Consider the following 14062-nt stretch of genomic DNA (forward strand, 5'->3'; position numbering starts at 1 on the left):
TATGAATGAGTACATAAAGTCTGTCCTTGAATTTTGTAGAAGAACACATATTAATATTGTATGTTCCACATAGTTTGAAAGTCGTTTCTCAAGAATAATCATTTTATGTAAACCGTCACTGAAATGTTTACTAGGGAAGTCGTTTGCGTATGTGGCTCTGATCATGTTTTCAAATATGACTGATCTGATATAGTGGTTTGTCTGTAGTATGGTATCCGCTTGTTGATTTCTGCAAACAATTCCTATTTATACTTGAAATCTAGCTCTTGGGACACATGTCTCCCCTACTGCGGCTCTGCTCCATGGAAGAGATGTGTTTGTCTACCTGGGAGAATTCCATGGGGAGGAAGCTGCTGCCCAGATGACCGTACTTTGTCTACATAGAGTAAGCAAGGTTTTTTTGTTTTTTAATAAAAGGAACAAGAAAAACATTTTACAAGTAAACATAAAAATGCAAATATATTGCAGACCATGAGTTTCTTATAATGTTTGGTTACAGAAACTTTCTTTAGACATTGGTGGACTTCTGTGTTTTTAGTTGTCCTGGAATATAAATTATTTCCATTTTTTATGTAAAAAAATATTGATAACTGTACTTAGATTGCACTTACACGTCTTTGTGCCAATCAGACTCTCCATTCCGAGATTACTGAAAATGATAGGCTAGCGTGCTGGAAACCTGACATATTAAGTCTATTGGGTGCATTTACGTTTGTCATGTCTGATCCTGCATGTATTCTGTTTTTCTGCTACTGAAAAATTAAGAAATAAACAGCCAAAATTAGAATTGGTAATGCAGATGTGAACAAATGCTTACAATTCTCCAGCTCGGTCAAACACTGGTGTCATGATGAATCAATTAATGTATATTTTGGGTGTATAGTAGGTACATGGGATAATCTAAAAATCCTATATAAATTACTGTGTTTAGATCTGGGTCTTCAGCCTCAAAGCCACAAGGCAGCAACGCTAACTACTGACATGAAAATAGAGACCAAATGTCTTTATACGGAGCAATGTTACCATTCTGAGCACAAATCATGGACACATCATTTTTGTTCTTATTTTTACAAACTAACAACCCTGCTAGATAGCATAGTGATTCAGTGTACTATTGTCTTAAAAATACTGTGTTCCTATTTTTATTTATTTCACCAAGGAAGTGGTGTTATTAATGTGTATTCCCTGCCCCTAGTAAAATACTTATCAGCGGCTATCTTCAGGTCTTCCCGGCAATGCTCTGCTCCTGTTCTGCCATCTTGTGACTGCAGTTCTTGTCTGGCCAGAACTCAGAGGTACCAGTCACAAGCTCACAATGAAAGCTTATGAAGGCCTCGTTTTCAGTATCATAGACTTACAGTCCACCCAGTAAACACTAGAGCGATCCGGCAGGCCCCAACCACCAGAAAATGACCAGAACAGAAGAAGACAGTAACTGGTGAGTATATTATTAGGGGCAGTGAGCATGTAGTGGCAGGCTGCATTCACACAGCCATGTGCAATATTGGTGTGTCGCCTGATTTATTTATTGGACAGAACACAGACACATTGAGTATGTCCTATTCTGATACTTAAAATCACATCAGAATTGGACATGCTCTGAGTTTTACAGATCTCAATCTTGGATCGTCATTTTAAACATCTGAATAGATCCATTTTACTCAAGACATCCGTGTGCTGTCCAATAAAAAAATTGGACAGTTTTATTTGAATGCAGCCTTAAGGTACCAGTAGGTGCACATGATGTCATTGGCAGCCGCCAAGTTGTCCATAGTTGAAGGTGCCTCAGACGTTTTCTTGAGGGGGCTTCACCATCGGCTCTTCCATCGGTTTTGCAGATACACCACTCTGTACTGTTAATTATAGAGAGTGGGCGCCACAAGAAGAATAAGCATGTCAATTCTTTTAACCACTTTACTGTTTCTGAAGCAGCTAGATGAAGTGACATAAGACAGGACATGTACACAGCAATGTCCGTTTAACATTGCTGTGCACTATGTTCATTTTACAGAGCCCGATAAGAAAACACGCCATGTGCACATAGCCTTCGGTTTCTAGAATTGAATACAATAGCAAATGGCTGTTTTTTATCCTCTGAGATGACTGAATTAATGTGCTATTAGAACCTTATAATGTGGTTTTGTTATAATTGCTTTCTGCTGAAACTCAAATATCCTAAAGTATGAAGGTTTATAATATAACAGGATCATTCAATACATTAATAAACAGGTAACTCAGATCTGAGGAAAATGCTAAATAGTCCAGTTTTGTAGCATGCTGAATAGGCTCTTAAGAGGAATGGTATGTGCATAATAAATGGAAGAAGCACTGTGAGGAGGCATTAGAAACATTTTCTACCATTTGCATCTCCATTATAATGATTCTTTACTTCCTGAGACATTAGTTATTCTGAGTACCTGCTGTAAAGATACAAATGAGACAACATAAAACATGCACTGGGTTATCAATATTCTACTGTTTGGTATTTTACTATATATTATAATGTGCTTCCAATATAACTAATTAAGACATTTTTTCTATGCATGACGGAAGACAGTATATGTATGTATATTAGTAATGGATATCATGTAATATTAAAGGGAGTCTGTCAGCACAAAAGGCACTCCTCGGTGCACCCTTGGACCAGCCGAACAGTTCAATGTAGCTTTCCACATACTTGTTTGCCATCTATCTACTCCCTCCTCTTCCTTGATTGACAGCTTGGGCTTTACAGAGCCAAAGGAGAGTGGAGATAGAGGGAAAACAAGTAGGTGGGAGGGTTCACTGAATTGTTTGGCCATGCAAGGGTGCACCAAGCCGCTGTGTGTGGTTCGAGCAGGTATTTTAAGCTTTAAAAGATTGCAGTGAATGCAACATCATTCAATGTGTACTCAATGTACACATACAATCCATGATAAAACATTACATAATGTGTAGTCTGTGGTCACGCTACAAATATCTTAGGACTAGATATAATTTGACTGAAACAAAGTAATTCTTGGATTTTCTTTTCCAGCTTCTTGCAGAACGATGGCCCTTTGCTCAGTCACCCATAGGAACTTGTCTTTGCAAGCTGGTCCCATTCATACAGAAGGCTTCTGTTGGAATCACAGTGCTCAACCTGTGCGCTTTAAGTGTAGACAGGTACATTTACCATTTATTGCTCATAACTCAGAATGTTTCCTTCCGTTAGAGATTCCATTATAAAGTCTAAGACTAATGGGAAAGTTGTATTTGCCGCTAGAGAAACAACTGAACTAGGTTAACAGTCTAAAGACCATAGTTTTGGTAAAATTGATAGCAGAATCTTGGACTCCCTGTGGATCTCTATTAAATGGACTTTAGAGCAAGAATATATGTCATTCTTTAATGATAGGTGCTCGGATAGGATACCACTCCATATATTCAATTCACAAAAAATCCAGCACTCTTCAATGTGCAAGGAAGAAAATGTAGCTTTATTGAAACAGCAATCCAGATAAACATAAAATTTCAGTCTAACATTAAGACCTTCCTCAGATTGGAAAGCCATGATAAATGAGGAGTGGAGTAAGGCGCAAAATAGAAGCCCACATCACTAGGGCTACCTGTAACCCATTTTCTATTTTGTGCCTTACTTCATCCCTCATTAAGAGTGGCTATCCAATCTGGAATCTGCCTGAGGAAGGTCTTGATGTTACACCAAAATGTTACGTTTATCTAGATTGCTGTTCCAATAAAGGTACATTTTCTTCATTACACATTGGAGAGTGCTGGATTTTTTGTGTATTAAATTAGCTTTAGTTATGTACAAGATAATTATTAAATTATTACTTAGCTCTAAGCAAAGTAAGAAGTAGATGTTCTGATGGTAGAAGAAATTATCACAAAGGGTGGGAAATACGAATGAATAAGGGGAAGTTGTAACATTAATGTTCTATGATATCACTGAAGGAAACATTAGGCGATCTTGGTTTAGTTGCATCGCATCTTGCAACCTATACAAGAACAATATAGTTCTTACTTTTGGACCTGTATAGAGGGAACTTCTAATTACGCGGTCTATACAGTTATTCCCTTGTCTGACTTTCCTCTCAAGATTTCTTTCCACAATCAGGAAGCCTAAACTCCTGCTCCTTTTTGAAGTGGCAGTATCTTCAAAGTGTAGGTTCCCCTCTCGTTCAGTATTGGCAGAACATTGGCTGGGATGTCAAAAGGTCTTTGTATTGGCTTAGAGAATTCTGGGTAGTTCTCCACAAATTTTTGACAGATGGCCATTTACACCAGATGCAAGATGATAACAGCATGATGCTTTACTTAACCATAATGTGTTATTCCTTATTATTTTTTCTGAAGAGGATTCATGATGGCTTTTTACAGGGGTTTCAATAGAACAAGTTTTACCAGAACATTTCCGACCATCTGTTAGCACTCAGACAACAACATTTAACATGACTTTCAAGAGTGAATAAACATGAGTGGAGATGATCTGGCAGTGAGACGTGCATAATGGCAATGAGCAGAAATAACTAGTGCCAATCTTTTAGATATTTTTTTATTTTGGATTGAACTTAATTAAATTACATTTACCGGTACATGAATCAATCAATGCATATTGTAAATGCGGAAACAAAATATAATTATGTTCTATAATCTGTGCATGCCTGGAGCTATGACCACCTAAAGGCTTTTCATTTATTCTAGCAGTATATTTTGTAATTTCCTCAGTATAATCGGTTCACAGTATGTGAATAATCCTAACATCTGTGCAAACAGTTAAACTGATAAAAATCAGACTTTAACCACATGTACTGCATGCATAATATAGGAAAATGTGATAATAGCTCAAGCAACTTTGTTGATTTGATTAGAGAAGGACAGTCAAGGATAACAAATTTTAATGGCTTTTTATTCACTATTTTAAATATTCCCAAAAAAAGACTGATAATCTGCCATCAATCAAAATCCAATGGTACTGAATTACAAGTAAAAGCATGCCGCCAAAGCTTCACAGAAATATGTCAAGCCACTGAACCCTCTTGCCTGAATGCTTCCCTCAGTAACAAAAGTGTGAGATCTTTATTAGCACATAACTTATCAAGTATTTTAAAGGGAAAACACTTTTGCAACCATTTCTCCATAGCGTTCTGATGCATCTAAAAAAAGTCATAAGAAAAAAATTCAGCCATTTGGTTTCTATAACTCCTATGTGTCTTCATGGTAGCAAAAAAAACAAACAATCTGTGGTCCACTAATTCTTGTTAATCTACCAAATGTAACAGAGAGGAACAGTTGAAAGATAAAATGATGAGACTACACAAGATCATTTGTAGGTCTGTTACCAAAGTGACAGTCATCTTGATAATCTTCCTACCTCTGGTTGGGGAGAAAAAGCTAGCAACATGTATTTATAGAATAACACATGCGATTAACGTGATCTTTACAATGATACAAATCAAATAATTACTCAATTATTTATCACTACAAATTGATAATGAGCACTATTCACCAAACTTGGCATGTTGAACTGGAAACCTAATATATTAGTGGTTACAGAGCGCAATAAAACATTTTTTGTGTGTTTTTTTTTGCCTGTCCATGGCAGAGATGTTGGCAATCAAAATATATGGCACCTAATGAATTAAATTGTGCTAATTTCAAGTAGTTGTTATCAAATAGTTTTCACTGTGGGCATGTACTTCACCCTGTATGACGCTGACCAATCATAAGCAGGCAGTAACAGACTGGAGAAAGACCATAATGTATAGCAGGTTTCTCAGTGTGTGAGATGTAATGAGACAGCTCTGATCTCCTGGTCTGACCTCCTCAATGATTAGAAAGTGCTGGAGAGTAGAGCACATATGACTAACACCTTTCAAATATGGTCAATTAGCAGAGCAGGCTGTCAATTTATATCTCAGAGAGTAGCCAGCTATGCTCTTACTGCAGTCTGTTTCCAACTTGCTGTGAGTACAATAATATTGACGCCTGTGAACTCATCTCTAGACAGACATGGTTAGGGGAGGAGCAGTACAGCAGAAGTGATAGTGCTATGAGAGGAAGGGTGTTGATGGAAGGATTTGAAATGTGACAGGGATAAATTCAAGAACCTTATCTAAAACATCTTAGTCATCTGTACTCAACTCACAGCACTTTCTAGTTATGCAAGAGGTTAGACCAGGAGTTCAGGGTTGTATCATGACATCTCACACACTGAGAAACTTATTATAAGTAGAGATGGGCGAACCTGAACAGTAAAGTTCAGCGTCCGTACCGAACACGTACTATTAGGGCATGTACACTGAACATGGACTTCACCTGGAAGTCCATGTTACTGTTCAGGTTCGGCCCCCAGAACACCAGATGTTTGTAAAGCTGTCATGCACATGGCAAACACCGCTTCTGATCTGCGGCAAAATTATCAGCACCAGTCAGACAGCTGTGATTCCCATGCTGTCAAATGAAAGCATGAGCCCGCATCTGTGATTGAAGGTATTTACCTCCAGTCACTGGTGTTGGCTGATGGGACTACTGCTCCCATCAGCCGATGACTGCTGCCGCTAAAACCATTGACTTCCCCTGTATTTTTGATAACCAGCCAAGCAAAACCCTTAACTGTCAACTTCAGCAAGGCTGTTATGATCCCAATGGCAGAGGATCTCTGATATTCCGGCAAGATAGCAAAAATATAAATACTGCTCTAGGGAGGTGGAAACTGGGCTAACCGCATACCTGATCCTGACACGAACAACTAAAAGTAGCCGGTGAACGTGCCTACATTGGTTCTAGACGTCTCGAGCCAGCCGGAGAACTGACTACCCCTAGAGGGAAAAAATAAGACCTCGCTTGCCTCCAGAGAAATTGAACCCCAAAGATATAGAAAGCCCCCAACAAATAATAACGGTGAGGCAAGAGGAAAACACAAACGTAGAGATGAACTAGATTCAGCAAAGTGAGGCCCAATAGTCTAGATAGCAGAAAATAGATAGTGGACTATGCGGTTAGCAGAAAACCCTACAAAACATCCACGCTGAACATTCAAGAACCCCCACACCGACTGACGGTGTGGAGGGAGAATATCAGCCCCCTAGAGCTTCCAGCGAGTCAAAAAATCAAATGTAAAGCAAGCTGGACAAAAACAATGAATAATGCAAACGATCCAAATTGTACAAAACAGACTTAGCTTTTCTTGCATGAGGCAGACTGAAAGGAATCCGGAGGAGACCAAATAGGTCTGGATACAACGATGCCAGGCAAGAGACTGAGTCCAGAGGAGACTCAAATAGGAAACACCCGCTGCTTAACGACACAGCTGGAGCTCAGGCCTGCAACAAGACATACCAAACCCAATACCGTTAGTGACCACCAGAGGGAGCCCAGAAACATAGTTCACAACAGTACCCCCCCCTTGAGGAGGGGTCACCGAACCCTCACCAAGACCCCCAGGGCGATCAGGATGAGCAGTGTGAAAGGCATGAACCAAATCAGCCGCATGAACATCAGAGGCGACAACCCAGGAATTATCCTCCTGACCATAGCCTTTCCACTTGACTAAATACTGGAGTTTCCGTCTAGAGATACGAGAATCCAGAATCTTCTCCACCACGTACTCCAACTCGCCCTCAACCAAAACCGGGGCAGGAGGCTCAACAGCAGGAACCATAGGCACCACGTACCGCCGCAACAAGGACCTATGGAACACATTATGAATAGCAAAAGACGCTGGAAGGTCCAAGCGAAAAGACACCGGGTTAAGGATTTCCAAAATCTTATAAGGACCGATAAAGCGAGGCTTGAACTTAGGAGAGGAGACTTTCAAAGGAACATGCCGAGAAGACAACCAAACCAAATCCCCAACACGAAGTCGGGGACCCACACTGCGGCGGCAGTTGGCAAACCGCTGGGCCTTGTCTTGTGACAATTTCAAATTGTCCACCACATGGTTCCAAATCCGCTGCAACCTATCCACCACAGAATCAACCCCAGGACAGTCAGAAGGTTCAACCTGACCCGAGGAGAAACGAGGATGAAAACCAGAGTTGCAGAAAAAGGGTGAAACCAAGGTGGCAGAACTAGCCCGATTATTAAGGGCAAACTCGGCCAGTGGCAAAAAGGTAACCCAGTCGTCCTGATCAGCAGAAACAAAACATCTCAAATAAGTCTCTAACGTCTGATTAGTTCGCTCGGTCTGGCCATTAGTCTGAGGATGAAAAGCCGACGAAAAAGACAAATCAATACCCATCTTAGCACAAAAGGATCGCCAGAATCTGGACACAAACTGGGATCCTCTGTCAGATACAATATTCTCAGGGATGCCATGCAAACGAACCACATTCTGAAAGAACAAAGGAACCAAATCAGAGGAGGAAGGCAACTTAGGCAAGGGCACCAAATGGACCATTTTAGAAAAACGATCGCACACCACCCAGATGACAGACATCTTCCGAGACACCGGAAGATCCGAAATGAAATCCATGGAAATGTGCGTCCAAGGCCTCTTTGGGATAGGCAAGGGCAAAAGCAACCCGCTGGCACGAGAACAGCAAGGCTTAGCCCGAGCACAAATCCCACAGGACTGCACAAAAGAACGCACATCCCGTGACAAGGAAGGCCACCAAAAGGACCTGGCCACCAAATCTCTGGTACCGAAAATCCCAGGATGTCCCGCCAACACCGAAGAATGAACCTCAGAAATAACTCTGTTGGTCCATCCATCAGGGACAAACAATCTCTCTGGTAAAAAACGATCAGGCCTATCAGCCTGAAATTTTTGCAGCCCTTGTCGCAAATCTGGGGAAATGGCAGACAAAATTACTCCCTCTCTGAGAATACCAGCCGGCTCAGAGACTCCCGGAGAATCAGGCACAAAACTCCTAGAAAGTGCATCAGCCTTCACGTTCTTCGAACCAGGCAGGTACGAGACCACAAAGTCAAAACGAGAGAAAAACAACGACCAACGGGCCTGTCTAGGATTCAGGCGCTTGGCAGACTCGAGGTAAATCAGATTTTTATGATCAGTCAAGACCCCCACACGATGTCTAGCTCCCTCGAGCCAATGTTGCCACTCCTCAAATGCCCACTTCATGGCCAACAACTCCCGATTACCAACATCGTAGTTCCGCTCAGCAGGCGAAAATTTCCTTGAAAAGAAGGCGCATGGCTTCATCACGGAGCCATCAGAACTTTTTTGCGACAAAACAGCCCCTGCACCAATTTCAGAAGCATCAACTTCAACCTGGAAGGGAAGAGAGACATCCGGCTGGCACAAGACTGGCGCTGAAGTAAACCGACGCTTCAGCTCCCGAAAGGCCTCCACGGCCGCAGGAGACCAATTCGCAACATCAGAACCCTTCTTGGTCATATCCGTCAAAGGTTTAACCACGCTGGAGAAATTAGCGATAAAACGACGGTAAAAATTAGCAAAGCCCAAGAACTTCTGCAGGCTCTTAACAGACGTGGGCTGAGTCCAGTCATGAATGGCACGGACCTTAACTGGGTTCATCTCCACAGTAGAAGGGGAAAAAATAAAACCCAAAAAAGAAACGTTCTGTACCCCAAAGATACATTTTGAGCCCTTCACAAATAGAGCATTCTCCCGCAAAACCTGAAACACCATCCTGACCTGGTTCACATGGGACTCCCAATCATCAGAAAAAAACAAAATATCATCCAGATAAATAATCATAAATTTATCCAGATATTTCCGGAAGATGTCATGCATGAAGGACTGAAACACAGAAGGAGCATTAGATAATCCGAAAGGCATCACCAGGTACTCAAAATGACCCTCAGGCGTATTAAATGCCGTTTTCCATTCATCTCCCTGCTTTATGCGCACAAGGTTATACGCACCACGAAGATCTATCTTGGTGAACCAACTGGATCCCTTAATCCGAGCAAACAAATCAGACAACAATGGCAAAGGATACTGAAATTTAACAGTGATCTTATTCAGAAGACGATAATCAATACAAGGTCTCAGAGGCCCGTCTTTCTTGCCCACAAAAAAGAATCCTGCACCAAGAGGGGACGAGGATGGGCGAATATGTCCCTTCTCCAAAGACTCCTTTATATAACTCCGCATCGCGGCATGCTCTGGCACAGATAAATTAAAGAGTCGTCCCTTAGGAAACTTACTACCAGGAATCAAATCTATAGCACAATCACAGTCCCTATGAGGAGGAAGGGCACTGGACCTGGCCTCATTAAATACATCCTGAAAGTCTGACAAAAACTCAGGGATCTCAGAAGGAGTAGAAGAAGCAATAGACACCAATGGAGAATCGCCATGAATCCCCTGACACCCCCAACTAGACACAGTCATAGCTTTCCAATCTAAAACTGGATTATGGGCCTGTAACCATGGCAGACCCAAAACGACAACATCATGCATTTTATGCAGTACCAAAAAATGAATCACCTCCTGATGTACAGGAGTCATGCACATGGTCACCTGCGTCCAATACTGAGGTTTATTCTCTGCCAATTCCTCTAAGAGGAATAGGATTTTCCAAAGGCTCCAGGACAAAACTGCAGCGCTTGGCAAACGACAAATCCATCAGACTTAAAGCAGCACCAGAATCCACAAAAGCCATAACTGAGTAAGAAGATAATGAACAAATTAAAGTCACAGACAAAATAAACTTAGGCTGAAAAGTACCAATGGCGACAGGATTAACTTTTTTCTTTAAATGTTTAGAGCATGCTGAGATAACATGTGTTGAATCACCACAGTAGAAACACAACCCATTTTGACGTCTATGATTTTGTCGCTCGGCTCTGGTCAGAATTCTGTCACATTGCATAGAATCAGGTGACCGTTCAGACAGCACCGCCAAAGGATTATCAGATTTGCGCTCCTGCAAACGTCGATCAATTTGAATGGCTAGAGCCATTGAATCATTTAGACCTGTAGGGATAGGAAACCCCACCATCACATCTTTAATGGCTTCAGAAACACCATTTCTGAAATTTGCGGCCAGTGCACACTCATTCCATTGAGTAAGCACGGACCATTTCCGAAATTTTTGGCAATATACCTCAGCTTCGTCCTGACCCTGAGAGATAAACAGCAACATTTTTTCAGCCTGATTTTCAAGATTAGGCTCCTCATAAAGCAAACCAAGTGCCAGAAAAAACGCATCAATATTCACCAATGCAGGATCTCCTGGCGCCAGAGAGAAGGCCCAATCCTGAGGGTCGCCGCGCAAGAAGGAAATAACAATCTTAACTTGCTGAGCGGAATCACCAGAGGAACGAGGTTTCAGAGACAGAAACAATTTACAATTATTCCTAAAATTCAGGAATTTAGATCTATCTCCAAAAAACGGCTCAGGAATAGGTATTTTTGGTTCAGACATAGGGCTATGGATAACAAAATCCTGAATGCTTTGCACCCTAGCACCAAGCTGATCCACACTAGAAGTCAAAGTCTGGACATTCATATCTGCAGCAGAGTTTCAGCCACTCAGAGAAAAAGGGGATGGAAGAAGCTAGGCAAACTGCAGCAAAAAAAAAACAAAAAAAACCTCAGAACTTCTTTTTAATCCCGCTTCTGCGATGCATTAAACATTTTCTTTTGGGCCTGGCATTCTGTTATGATCCCAATGGCAGAGGATCTCTGCTATTCCGGCAAGATAGCAAAAATATAAATACTGCTCTAGGGAGGTGGAAACTGGGCTAACCGCATACCTGATCCTGACACAAACAACTAAAAGTAGCCGGTGAACGTGCCTACGTTGGTTCTAGATGTCTCGAGCCAGCCGGAGAACTGACTACCCCTAGAGGGAAAAAATAAGACCTCGCTTGCCTCCAGAGAAATTGAACCCCAAAGATATAGAAAGCCCCCAACAAATAATAACGGTGAGGCAAGAGGAAAACACAAACGAAGAGATGAACTAGATTCAGCAAAGTGAGGCCCAATAGTCTAGATAGCAGAAAATAGATAGTGGACTATGCGGTTAGCAGAAAACCCTACAAAACATCCACGCTGAACATTCAAGAACCCCCACACCGACTGACGGTGTGGAGGGAGAATATCAGCCCCCTAGAGCTTCCAGCGAGTCAAAAATCAAATGTAAAGCAAGCTGGACAAAAACACTGAATAATGCAAACGATCCAAATTGTACAAAACAGACTTAGCTTTTCTTGCATGAGGCAGACTGAAAGGAATCCGGAGGAGACCAAATAGGTCTGGATACAACGATGCCAGGCAAGAGACTGAGTCCAGAGGAGACTCAAATAGGAAACACCCGCTGCTTAACGACACAGCTGGAGCTCAGGCCTGCAACAAGACATACCTAACACAATACCGTTAGTGACCACCAGAGGGAGCCCAGAAACATAGTTCACAACACAAGGCTGTTTATCAAAACTAGAGGGGTCCCCACTCCTTTTTTAATTATTTAAGAGTAAATTAAAAACAGCGTGGGGTCCCCCCCATTTTTGACAACTTGCCAAGCTAAAGCAGACAGCTGGGGGCTGGTATATTCAGGCTGGTAAGGCACCGTGGATATTGGTCCCCAGCCTAAAAATAGCAGCCCACAGTCACCCAGAAAAGGGGCATCTAATTTTGGCGCTTTGCCCGGCTCTTCCCTCTTGCCCTGTAGTGGTGGCAAGGGGAGTTCATATTTATTGGATTGATGTCACCTTTGTATTGTCAGGTGACATCAAGCCCACAGATTAGTAATGGAGAGGCATCTATAGCATGCCTATCCATTACTAATCCTATAGCTATATTATAAGTAAACACACAGCCAGAATAAAGTACTTTATTTGAAATAAAACAAAACACACTTTTACTTTTTTATTTAAAAATAACAAACAGTTGTAATCGCCTAATGCCCATTCCATTAAATCCCTCGTCTTCTGTAATAAAACAAAAATGAAAAAAACAACATCCCTCACCTGTCCGTCATTCTGCCCCATGCCATAATCCATGTCTTGGGGATAAACAGTTTTCCACCTGAATGGTGCCAAGATGCAACTGTCCAGGCTGAGAACCACTGGAAAATGCTGCTGCGAGCACAGCATCAGTGACTAGTGGTGATGTCATCAAGGTTACCGCCGGTCACTGAGACTGTGTTCCCAGCTGGGCCAATAAACTTTGGTTACCTCGGTGAAATCACAGCCTGCAGAGTGAGAAAAAGTCTCACAGTACAGAGGCGAGTTCACTGCAGATCAAATTCACCACAGTGAATTTCTCCCGGTGAAGTGCCGTGAGCTCACCTCTTCGCCATGAGACTTTTTCTCACTATGCTAGTGGAGATCTCACCAAGGTCACCGCAGTTTATTGGCTGTATGACAGTGTGGCAAATACTGGATGTTCAGGCCCTCCATTCAAGTGAATGGGGGTCTGGGTTTCGGTTCGGGTACTCTTCTGGTACCCGAACCCAAACTTTTTGTAACTGTTCGGCAGCATACGCCGGACCCCAACATGGTGTCCACCCATCCCTAATTATAAGCTATGGAGAGGGTGTGTTCTTTCCTTTGAGTGTTGCTGCCTACTTATCGTTGGGCTATGTCATACAGGGAGAAGATGTACATGCCCCTAGTGAAAACTATCTGAATGCCCAGTTTGACTTGACAAAAGTTAACTTTTTAGGTGCCAAATATAAGGAAAGATAAATAAGAGGCAAAATTTAAAAAATAAAAAAAACATTTTATTCTGCTTCTGAAGCCAGTATTACATCTTTGTGTCCAGTTCAACATGAAAAATTTGGTGGAATTTCATCTATAATAACAACAAGAAACTCCATTTTAAATTCTAAGTTTTATTTTTTTTAAAAATAGCATTTACTTGTGATGAAGTATTCATCTATATTACAAAAAATATGTACAGCTAAAAGCAGTATTTTATATCAAGCAGTGGTAGTTTTTTGAGATTTCTAAATAGGTAAAGGTTGTAAAGGTAAATACTGAATTATAGCCAATTACATCTAATCACTGAATATAAGGCTACAGAGAAGTTTAGCACAAATTCCCAAAAATATTCTAGCTCTAAATGATTTCTCCCAGAATGTCTTCCTGGCTGCTAAGAAATTAAGATATTCCTGTACAATATTGTCTTCTCAAGAAACACATT

General features: G+C 41.5%; 1 protein-coding gene across 1 annotated transcript in view; it reads left to right on the plus strand.

Annotated features, from left to right (window-relative positions):
- The window catches only part of EDNRA (endothelin receptor type A), a 67658-nt gene that overhangs the window by 27436 nt on the left and 26160 nt on the right, over positions 1–14062 (plus strand). The window contains exon 3 of the mRNA XM_077279298.1: positions 3017–3144. Within this exon, the coding sequence (XP_077135413.1) occupies positions 3017–3144 (128 nt within the window). The remainder of the gene's footprint in view (positions 1–3016; positions 3145–14062) is intronic.

This window comes from Ranitomeya variabilis, chromosome 1 (assembly GCF_051348905.1).
Source record: "Ranitomeya variabilis isolate aRanVar5 chromosome 1, aRanVar5.hap1, whole genome shotgun sequence".
NCBI lineage: Eukaryota > Metazoa > Chordata > Amphibia > Anura > Dendrobatidae > Ranitomeya > Ranitomeya variabilis.